This window comes from Pituophis catenifer, unplaced genomic scaffold (genome assembly GCF_029215685.1).
Source record: "Pituophis catenifer annectens isolate HBS135680 unplaced genomic scaffold, rPitCat1.0.hap2 SCAF_3, whole genome shotgun sequence".
Classification (NCBI taxonomy): domain Eukaryota; kingdom Metazoa; phylum Chordata; class Lepidosauria; order Squamata; family Colubridae; genus Pituophis; species Pituophis catenifer.
In genome coordinates this window covers 30190007-30202044 of record NW_027256883.1, presented here as the reverse complement: position 1 = coordinate 30202044, position 12038 = coordinate 30190007, and the positions used below count along the sequence as shown (strand labels likewise).

Here is a 12038-nt window from a genome sequence, read left to right as displayed (position 1 = left end):
ATACACATATACATACATACATACATACATACATACTTACTTACAGTACAGAGCTATATTGTGTCTAAGCCGTCAATGCACCACAAGACATATTCCTAATATTTCTGTTCAACAAAATTATCAATAAATTTAAAAAGTGACCCTAAATTAGAGGGTTGTTTTAAGTCCCCACCGAACCACAGAGCTTAGGGTTTGTAAACTCTCTTTCAGCTTAGTCTAGTTGTGGGAGCATAATTAAGGTAAATACTATATGTGTGTATATATACTTTGCTTCCCTGAAAATAAGACCCTGTCTTATATTTTTTGGCCTTATTGCCACGCGCTCAAAAGCCCAAATGGGCTTATTATCAAAGGATGTCTTATTTGGGGAGAAACAGGGTGTGTGTGTGTGTGTGTGTGTCTATGTGTGTGTGTGTGTATTTTAAGCACACAATGTCGGTGGTGTTTATGTTAGATTTTTAAAAATGTTTGCATTTCCTACCTCCATTTCTTGTCTCAACCAATCTTCCATGTCGGGGTTTCTTCTAGCATGATGAGCTATAAGATCTGATCCTCCAATAATGTTTGGAAGCCTCCCTGCCCCAGGATAAGCTATCTGTCCAGGAAAAAAAGGCATATCCGTGTGAACAGAAGTATTAATTACTGCCCATGGTTGCAAAGCAGAAAAAAATAAATGCAAATTTAGACCTTGCCTCATTTATTTCTTAAACAAAGTAATTCAATACAACATATGCCAGGATGAAAAATGAATCACTCCACCAGCCATCGTATATGTATTTGGGACCATTATTCCAAGCTGAATCGTTTTAAGCAATAATATTTCAAGGTTTTCTAGTATGAATTGCTCAACTCCTGGCCCTACAACAAATTCCTATGAGATTTAGGCCTGGACGTAACTTTCCAAAACACCTGTAGACCTGCTTGTTAGTCTGGGATCACTATCTTGCTGAATTACTCACTTAACCGTATTTTTTGGAATATAAGGCACACTTTTTCTTCCCTAAAAGAGGGTGAAAATTTGGATGCGTCTTTATTGATTGATTGATCGATTGATTGGTTCAATTTATATGCTGTCCTTCTCCGGAGACTCAGGACGGCTTACAATGCGTTAAGCAATAGCCTTCATACTTTTGTATATACCTGTTTAGTAGGGCTTTCGGCCCTCCCTAAGTGGTGTTCTTTTTATACAAAGTCATCTTATTGCCCCCACAATCCGGGTCCTCATTTTACCTACCTCGAAAGGATGGAAGGCTGAGTCAACCTTGAGCCTGGTGAGATTTGAACTTGCAGTAATTGCAGGCAGCTGGTGCTACTTAACAGCACTTTAGTCTGCTGGGCCACCAAGGCTCTTCATACTGAATGTAGCTCCTCCCACCCGCTGGCCCCCACCCTTTGGCCTCTGCCTCTCAACAACCTCCTTGGAGCAAGCAGCAAACAGCCCGTTTCAGCTTCAGCACCGCCTGATTAGCATAAGCAGTTGATTGTCAGTTGGATCAGCCTCCCAACCCCCAGCTGTTTCAGGCTGCAGGGATTGCCATTGCCTATTGCTACGCTGGCCTCCGCTGTTTGCCGCAAGAAGGCAAATTGCTGGGAGGCAGATTTTTTTTCTTGTGCTAATCAGGCTGTGCTGAAAATGAAACTAAAGCAGGCTGTTTGCTGCAACGAGGCAAATTGCTGGGAGGCTGAGGCAGATTTTTTTTCCCCCTCCCCTAAAAAGGTAGGTGCGTCTTACAGTCGGGAGAGTCTTATATTCTGAAAAATACGGTATATTTCAGCTCCAGCTGAGAGACAGATAGTCTAATACTCTCCAGTAAAACTTTTGATTTAAAGCTTTCTTTTGCTATGGTAAATCATCCAGGTTCTGAGTCAGGAAAGTTTTCTAAACCATGTTTCCCATATATCACAAACACTTCTTGCATCAGAAAAAAAAACTTCCAAGCGTGATAAATGGTATAGGTAGTCCTTGATTTAACAACCACAATTGAGCCCAAAATTTCTGTTGCTAAGCAAGACAACTGTTAAGTGAATGTTGCCCCATTTTACAACCGTTCTTGCCACAGTCGTTCAGTGAATCATTGTAGCTGCTAAATTAGTATCATGGTTGTTAAGTGAATCTGGCTTCCCCATTGACTTTGCTTGTCAGGTCACAAAAGTTAATCACATGACTCTGGGACATTGCAATTGTCATAAATATGAACCTGTTGCCAATATCCGAATTTTGATCACATGATCTTGGGGATGCTGCAATGGTCGTGGGAAAAATGATCAATATTTTCAGTGGTGTGGTAACTTTGAACATCCACTAAATGAATGGTTTTAAGTTGAAGACTACCTGTATTAGGTGCTTGTTGTAGTAGGCAGTGCTTGGTTTCTGCCATATATAACAGCATTAATCTATGACTCAAAAGTTAAACTTTTTAAACAAATTATCTAGTTATCCTGACAGCTGTCAAAATGCTCTTTGGCAATTTTCTTAGTGAACAGTGATTTCCACCCTGGTAATCTCCTCTGAACCCATTTTTACCTGTAATTTTTTTTGGTGGTAGAATTACAGATTTTAGTTAAGGAAACAAAGACCAGAAAATTTCTGGAGGGTTTGGGGTTTTTTTTAATGACTTCCGGGATGACTTTATGCTGTGCCCTTGGAGTAATTCGGACAAAACCATCTATGAAGATTTATTATTGTTTCAAGTTTTCTTCATCACAGGACTGTGTCTCTGACAATAGATCAGCTGAGTCCCAAAACATATTCTGCATTGTAAGCAATACAATGCCTTTTTTTAAAGAAACAGAAAACTCCTGAAATTTCTTTGAGTGAGGCCTCTACAATTGTTATGGTAAGAACTTCACCGTAATGAAGAAAGCAAAAATTTGTGGGATTAATATAGCTCCATCTTGAATAATTTCAGCCTTGATTTTCTAATGATCTACTCACACAACATATCTTTTAATTGAACTAACTGAACTTGGGGAAGATTTCTTTTTCACACTGACACACGTTGGACACGCATGTTTATGAAATGAAAGAAATGAAATGAAATGCTTGCATATGCAAACATTCAGAAAATACAAAAGGATGCAAATACTTTTTAAAAGTTACTAATAGCACACATGCAAAATCAAGAGAGGCATAAAACAGGATTAAACAAACATTCTTAAAATTTAATATTCTGAACAAGGCTCCCTTGTTACAATATACAAACCTTTTTAAATTTTTTAAAGTTGCTCAGATGCCCGTAGTCTGAATTTGCTGGAGGACTGATTTTCTTTGGCTGTGTAACAACCAATGATCTAAATTCCATTAGCAAAAGTTTACTAGGGAGATAACTTGAAACATCTCCACATTTACTTGGATTCTTATTAAGAGACAGAAAGGAAGAGCAATTAGTAAAGGCACTCTAATCAAAACTTCTCTATCATTAATGAGATTACCAGAAATACTGTATGCCCTCCCCCTACTCTGGGGATGATATCCTTAAGTCAATATTTCCCCAAATTTTGTAATTAAACCCATTTTATCATGAAAAATTCAAACAATGTGAACTGATACAAGAATCATGTGCTATGAAATCTTCCTAACAAATAATTCATCTAATATACACAGAGGTTTTTTCCCCCTTTAAAAAAAATCAACATTCTGTGATAAAGTCACTCTGACAATTCTTGATCTTTTGGACAATTGGGAAGATAAAAATATTACATATTTTAGATGCAACAAGGGAAGCAACCATCTAAGTTGGTATAATTTAGGGACTCTTTCTGATTTGGGAAGCTACATGTAACCCCTCAGGCTCTTGATTAGCTACCTCTGATCTAATAGTCTCAACTTTTTCTTTCTAATAGACATTTTCTTTTTAAATCTTCCAACAGTCCCTATGAAAAATAAAACAAAATGGATCTCCTTTCATACTAATTCTCAAGTGGAATAATTACTGTTTGATCGCCTGACAAATAATAGCAAGAGCCAAAAAAAGGAGAATATTTGTAGCTCAGGGTTGAAATGAGGGGTCCTTGGTGCTCTCTAAGCTTGGTTGTTTTCCTGCAGATATTTCAATACCCAAACTAGGAAACATCATCAATGCTAGTAAGGGGTTTGCTCAATTAATAGCAAGAAAGAGGAAAAGAGGCCAAAAGCACATGACGTATTTTCTTAACGCTACCACCAATATTGTTTTGGGTAAGAAACAGTTATTTAAAAAGCTTTGCTTAACACTTTAAGCATTTTTTTATTTTTAAAATATTTTTCCTTCTATATTCACCTTTTACTAAACTTATTTCTTCTATTTACATCCCACCTTCCTCCAAAGCTCAAGGCACCATAAACAGCTGTGCCATTTTATTTTCACAATAACCCTGTGAAGTAGCTTGAGATAAACATGAATATATTCCTTAGATCTGAGTCACTTCTTACAGGTTCTGGTGGCTCTTCTTTGATTTCTTCTTTCTGGTTTTCTGCTGGAAGGGATTCCGCATTTTTTTCCTGTTTAACAAAAAGATATATTTGTACAGGTAGTCCTTGCTTGAAATATTGCATTCGACTGTACTACTGTGATTTAAGATACTTACATTTATTCGACAATTACCACAATGTGATATTTTGTGTATATGCATTTGTGTGCTTTCCCAGAATGCAAATCTGTGATTGCTAGTTACATTACATTGTGGAGCAAAATTAAGGTATTACATGTGAGGATATATGAAAGGAAATTATGTAAATGCTAACTGATTAATATAGTAAAGTGTCTGCAATTTGAAGGACCTAATATGTGAATAGATCCCATGAGGAAAAGCAGGTCTTACCAAAAATCTAGTGGCTTCTATTTTTGTTTCTTTGTTTCTTAAAGTGGTTTCTTTAAGATCCAGTTTCACTTTCTTCTTTGCATTTTCATCCTGAACTCCTATATTCTCTTCTGGATCCAACTCTTGGCTTGCAAATACAAGTTCTAATGAAGCTTCATCTTCCACAGGCTCCTCTATTTTCTTTCTCTTCTTTGATGCAGGCATTTCAACAGGGATACTTTCCATTTCTGTTTGCTCTAACTTGTTATTTTCCACTATTGAAGATTTTCTTGAGTCCATGTTTGAGACACTTATTCCTTGTGTTGCTGCACACTGTCCTTTTTGAGAATCCACATTATTTTCCCGTAGCAAAAAAGGTACAGATGGTGTTTGATGGGAAACCTGTGATGACTTCTTATCCATCTTTGCATGTTTTGATAATGGTGTTTCTAATTCTTCATTCCTTTCTCTTAAACTAGAAAAAAAAAAGAAACTGAGAATTGGCTTTACTTTAAAATAACTTTCTAGTCAATAATAGATAATTGAACAGGTACAGTTAGAGAACCTATAGATATTTCAACAAGATAAGGAGGTGTTTACATTTAATCCTGCTTTATAAGCAAGACCAATTCTAAATTCTACCAAGCCCGGATCACCCTGTAATAACCATTATCGGAATAAATATCAAATAACAGCTCCCTTTAAGACCTTAGGAACTAAGTTAGCTAACATAAAAATAAAGGTTAAGAAAGAAAGCTTTTTTTTTAAACCCTTGTGACTCAATTCTGAGAAAAAGAATTATTGTACCTTTTTTTAACAGTGGCCTGAAAGTAATTTTTAATTGAACTGAGTTGCTGTGAATCTTCCTTTCTGTTCCTGTTATGACTTGAAATTTCAGAAGATAAACATGCTTGACTGGTGAAGTCAGCTCCGTGTGTCTTCTTTAGATGGGGCAAGATTCTCTCTCTGTTTCCACGGCCTGTTCCTTCTGGAGTCTCCCTAACAATCATTATATCCTGTGACTGGATTGCAGCCTTTGTTTCCTCTTGTGATAATTCTATACTGTAAAAGCGAACAGATTAGAAAAAAATATTAATCAAAACTGAAATAAGCACACTCCTTGAACTATAATCCATGGAGTCCTGGAAATAACTGAAGAATTCTAAATTGTCCTGACATCTAAGAAAATGTTGACACAATACAAAATTGTGTGGTATTTTGAAGTCTTATCCCTATCAAAATTTGCCTCCTTTGTTGTTGTTAGTTGCGAAGTCGTGTGTGACCCATCGCGACCCCATGGACAACATTTCTCCTGGCCTTTCTGTCCTCTATGATCCTCTGGAGCAGGGGTCTCCAACCTTGGCAACTTTAAGACTTGTGGACTTCAACTCTCAGAGTTCCTCAGACAGCTTTGTTAGCTGAGGAATTCTGGGAGCTGAAGTCCACAAGTCTTAAAGTTGCCAAGGTTGGAGACCCCTGCTCTGGAGTCCATTTAAATTCATGCCTACTGCTCCATCCAGCCACCTCTGTCGGCCCCTTCTTCTTTTGCCTCCTTACTGACCCTCACTGATTTTAATCTTTTTCCTATTATCTAATATGAGAAAAAGGCTATTATATAAGATTGTATGTTTGCATGCTATTTCAAAGAAGATTGGATATGTCAAAACAATTAAAACTTTTGTTTCATTGCCTAGAGTGGAAAGGCTATATAAAAATACAGAATAAAATACATGTATTTAAATATAATCCAATTAATATTCCATTGCAATTATGTTGACATACTAAGTGTAGGTTGCTATTTGGTTAAAAAAAAAAGTCGTTTGCTGCAAATAACTAACTTCAACAACCAATTCCTATGCATGTATAGCACAGTATACATTGTATATTTAGATATCCATCCACCATTGACTGATTATTTATTTACTTACTTTCTATAACTGCCCATCTCAGCCAAGTGATTTTGAGTTGAATGAACCATGCAACTAGATTCTCCTTAACAAGCAGCTTAATTGTTAAAACAATCATTTGAAATTGCCTTTAGAAGGCAATGAATGCTCCAACACTGGAAGTTTTTAAGAAGAGATTGGACAACCATTTGTCTGAAATGGAATAGAGTTTCCTGCCCGAGCAAGGGGTTGGACTAGAAGACCTCCAAGGTCCCTTCCAACTAGGTCTAGGTCTAGGTCTAGGTCTAGGTCTAGGTCTAGGTCTAGGTCTAGGTCTAGGTCTAGGTCTAGGTCTAGGTCTAGGTCTAGGTCTAGGTCTAGTCCATTCACAGAAGTTTCTACACTACACTACCCTGTTTTCCTGAAAATAAGACATTCCCTGATAATAAGCCCAATTGGGCTTTTCAGCACATGCACTAAAATAAGCCTCCCTCCAAAAATAAGCCCTCCTCAAAAATAAGCCCTTCCCAAAAATATTTAAATGCGGAGCTGGAAATCAGGTAAGACGGCAAGAGGAGCTCCATCTTGCTCCACATGCCCCAAAATAATCAGACCTCCCCGAAAATAAGGCCAAGCGCTTATTTCGGGGTTCAAAAAAATGTAAGACAGGGTCTTGGGAACACGGTATATAAGATGCCCCCAATTTCAGCAATTACTGAAGGGGTAAGAAATTACAGTTTTGGAAGCAATTAAAAAAAAAATCAGAATGATAATTTACAGCAATGTGTCCATCACTTCATCCATTTCTGTGTCAGCTACAAATGCACTGATGTCCTCTTGGTTGGAAGGCATTATTGTTTTCCTCACTGCCACACTCTGAGACTGACTTTGTTCAGGGACCTGGGATGCCACGGCAGCAGTTTTTATATCTGCAAGTTAGATATTAGGGTAAAATGAACCACCATTTCATCAGAGTTATGCAAATTAAATTCATATAATTCTGGTTTTATGTTTATTTTTATATACAGTATTATGTTACAATACTTACACTCATATTTGCTCTACACAATACGGAATGTCTACAAGTTACTAAGTAAAAAATATTAAACATGTTATTCCTACTATTCCTAGTGATGTTTTCATTCTATATGTGAAGTGTCTTAATGCTGCCTTGACTTCCTGAAGGAAAGGCAGATTAAAGATCTAACAAATTATGGTATTTGCAACCCACAGCCTGATGGCGGTTCCCAACATAAATCAGAACATCAATAATAAAGTCCACTGCTATTACTGTAAATCATAGCAAGCTTCATATCTGCATCCGTAGAAGGTAACAGTTAATAGTAATACCAGGAGATATTCAGATAATGCAGATGTTATGCAGCCCATGGTATTATGACCTTAAACACAGGCAAATAATGGGCTTCGAGTAAATGCAATAATTTCCACTGGACTAAATGGTGTTTAAAAAGATAGGCACTGCTTAGTGCTGCCAATCAAAAGGCACAAACTTATTCTGCATTTTTTTGTGAAATAAAATTAGAAGAGAGAAAGACAAACATATTTTGGAAAAAGAGGAAAATTATAAACTTCAGAATATAAATTTACAATGACAGGGTTATTTTCTAGCATTCCACATGAAGGTCTGTATTTAAACCACCACTTGTTCATAAAATATATTGAATTATCTTTGATTAGATATGCAAGATATCTAATGAAACTTACAGCATTACCAGTTTGATAACATCAGTGGTGGGATTCAGCCAGTTCAGGCAGGTTCAGGCAAACCTGTAGTAAAAATTCTGGCTGGCCCTGCCCACCCACTCACTCCTCATCTTGCCCACTCGCCCGGCATAGCTGCTGCTTCTCCCTCACTTGCCTCAACCACATGGTCTCTGCGGGCCAGCCAGCTTGCCTGCCTTCACCCCGGTCTCCCATGCGGCCGAGATCCCTGCTGAGCCTTCCTTCGCCATTTTCTGCTGCCTCTGACGCAGCCCAGCTACTGCCTGTCTGGTGAGCCTTCCTTTGCCTCTTTGCTGGCATGAATGGCCTGTTACAGGGCCTTCCTACGGCTCCCCCGGCCTCTTACAGGCCAAAATGGAGAGTTCCTGGGCCCGAACCGCCCTCCCCACCCCATTTCCCATGGCTTTACTGTACTTACTTTTCAAAGAGCTGCAGAAGAGGCTGAGCCACATGGTAGAGAAGCTGTTCTGTCCCCCGTCCTCACACAGACAAATGCAATATCAAACACGCCTGCCAATAATTTATTGTATAAACAGACCAAAATTCCTGGCAGACGAGAGTTCTGGCAGCTAACTGTAAAACGCCTGCCCAGTCCAATTAATACTCCCCAAAAGCAGGAGAGGCCTTATCTTCAGTCTGTTTCCAGAGCGAGAAATTATCCATAAGAGCTTAGTCCAAAATATATCTGAGCCGAAGTGCAGGATTCACGATGTGACTCTTTAGAGTTTAAACTTTTGTCCGTCACAAAGCCTGCCCAGCAATCATGCCCCCTTTTATCCCTTGTGGGGCGTGGCTCAGTGACTCAGCTCAATCCCTGGCCCTCCCACGCCTCTTCCTTTGCTGCACACGCTTCTCCCTCCCACGCAGCCTGGGATCAAGCCAGGATTCATCATTATCACTTTCTATCAATGGGTGCTTCGAAATGCCTTCCTCCTGGCCCATCCCAGGCTGTTCCTCCTGGCCTTTGGATGGAACATGAGGCATTGCCAGAGAACCTGAGGCCTCCCACTGGAGAGGGAGGCCTTGTCAGTTCCCCTCACTTTCTGAGTTCTTTTCCTCCATGAGGACAGGCTGGGGAGTCGGAGTCACAACAGAAGCCAAAGTCTTTTATTCAGAAGCCGGTAAAGCTATAAGAATGTGAGATGTAAGGAAAACAGCTTTCCCCACCTGCAGGTTTAGTTTTTACCCAGTCTTGTCAGGGTTAGTTTGGGCTCAGTCTGCTTGCTGCTGATCGACTAGTTCGAATGAGCAGTTTCAGGGATGGGGTGTGGCAGCCAATCAACAAGGGCCTTGCATTTCAGCCCAATGAGACAAAGGAAGCTACCTCCCCTTTCATTGGCTGCTGCTGTTGCTTCCTCAATCCCTGAAGTAGGAAGCTGCTGCTTCTACATGCCCCCCCCCCCTGAAGTGTTTTACTGAGTGTTCTATTCAGAAGCTGGTGAAAATGTTTTCCTTAGATTTCACATTATTACAGCTTTACCATCATCTGAATAAAACACTTTGGCTTGTCTGCCAGTGGGTCAGCCTCTTCTGGACCTCTGGAGATCTTCAAAAAAGTAAGATCTTCAAAAAGTAAGTAATAAAATAAATTGCATGATTAACATTTCCATTATTTTCAGTGGGAAGTAAAGATAATTAAGTTAGCATGAATGTAACCTATTAAAATTATGTTTAAAAATATAAAAGAAAGATATATTAAAAATGTCCCTGATTTGCAACTAAATCATTTATATCCAAACTTTGATTTTTGTAGCAAATTGTACATTTGTTTTGATAAAAGAAAAGTGAATATTCATTGAGAATCAATCTGTTTCTTCAGAGTAGTTTCTCTCCAGTGGTGAAATCCTCTAAAGCTCTACTCCTCAACTGATTTTTCTTAATAGTCTATTTAGAACAGCAGAAAGGAAGCAGAAAAAAAGGCAACAGAATTCCTAATGGAGCAAAATCCCTACAGCTATATAGAGACCCTACAGGGGTCTCTAAAGTGGTCTTATTACCATAGTAAAAACCTAGTGCAATGACTTTAAAATACAGCTATTACTGGTTCCAAAAAATATATACCGGTACTTGCTAAAATTTTAGAATGTACCTATGTTAACAGATAGCTGTTTCCATTAGCAGAAGAACAGCTTCCAATATAGGGGGGAATAATCACAAATCCAGCAAGTTTTTATATTGTATGAGAAGCCTTTTGCAATGTTAGAATGAGACTTCACTGAACAACTAATGTAGTTTTGTCTTCTTGTAGTTCTTGAAATCCATATCAGAGAGTTCAATGTTTCAAAGGTATTCATATCATTTTAGCCATTTTTGACATATAATTGCCAAATTCTGAGTGTTTAAACATTTCATGGAAAAGTCTTTTTATAATGCTACTATAAAGCATTGTACATTAGGCTTGTCAAATTTCTTGTTTCTGATCAGATTGTATTTCACAATGCTTCGAAGTGTATGAGTTATGGTTTCCTTAAAAAATAGTAATTAAAGCAATATAAACCATTACTGGACTTTTTGTAAGAAACTGAAATTAAAAGTTGATCTGTGCTTTGATGATTAGATATGGGATTATGGAAATAATGTAGACAAATTTTAATCTTAGAGTAAGAGTTTGATATATTTTGTACTTATATCTGTACCAAAGTAATTTGGAAGTCATTCTTTTTCAGTTTTCCTTCTTTTCCTTCTTTCTTTCTTACGCTTTCACTCTTTTTCTTTCCTGAGCCTTTTCTTTTTTCAAATCTATTTTTTATTTGTTTGTCCCTTAGCTTTGTATTTTTTTTTGGATGTTTGAAGGATCAAATAGCCATTATAATTCCACATTCCTTATTTACAGAAATCATATCAAAATTTAGAATGAAAACCACTGGGAGCCATCTCATATAAGGCAGGCTCTGAGCAGTGGTGGGTTCCTCCCGGTTCCGCCGAGCCGGTAGCAGTGACAATATGATGTCACTGAACCGGTTCTGCCCCCCCGCCCCCCCTGCATTATTCTTACCTTTTATTTGGCCCCACCCCCAATCTATTGCTGCCTCCTGAGTCCCAGCTGATGGCTAGAAGGAAAAAAACTGTTTAAACTCTTGCCACGGGGCTTCAAAGGGCCGCCCTACAGCTGATCAGTGTTAAAAGGCAGTGTGGTGGTAGACCGGTGCCTCCAAAAACAAATGAGTAGACCGGTGCCTGCAAAAATAAATGGGTAGACCGGTAAAGCTCTGCAAGTAGTTAAAAGCCTGGTAGACCAGTACCTCTGCTAAATCCTAAAGAACTGTCACATGACTATCAAGCCACGCCCACAGAACCGGTAGTAAAAAAATTTAGAACCCACCCCTGGCTCTGAGTCCCTCTAACCAAAAAGTGTTTATCGATAGAAGAGAATATTTGTAGCTCAGGGTTGAACTGTGGGGGTCCTTGGTGCTCTCTGAGCTTGATGGTTTTCTTGTAAATGTTTCATTACCAAATGAGGTATCATCAGTACTAGAAGGGAGTGGAGTTTCCTCTTATTTTCATATATTTCCTTCTGTCATTGTTGATCAGTTGCTTCACAAACAGTGTTTTGATTGGTGCCAGGACTCTATAGCCTCAGGCAGAGAAGGGCTATTCTGCATCCCTCCCTCAAATGTTCTTTAAAATGCA

At 38.5% G+C, this 12038-nt stretch overlaps 1 protein-coding gene across 1 annotated transcript in view; it reads right to left on the bottom strand.

Moving 5' to 3' along the window:
* The window catches only part of NBN (nibrin), a 34195-nt gene that overhangs the window by 3948 nt on the left and 18209 nt on the right, over positions 1-12038 (bottom strand). The window contains exons 9-14 of the mRNA XM_070940459.1: positions 7444-7594; positions 5587-5841; positions 4801-5254; positions 4412-4480; positions 3204-3356; positions 482-595 (exon numbers count right to left, since the gene is read on the bottom strand). Of these exons, the coding sequence (XP_070796560.1) occupies positions 482-595; positions 3204-3356; positions 4412-4480; positions 4801-5254; positions 5587-5841; positions 7444-7594 (1196 nt within the window). The remainder of the gene's footprint in view (positions 1-481; positions 596-3203; positions 3357-4411; positions 4481-4800; positions 5255-5586; positions 5842-7443; positions 7595-12038) is intronic.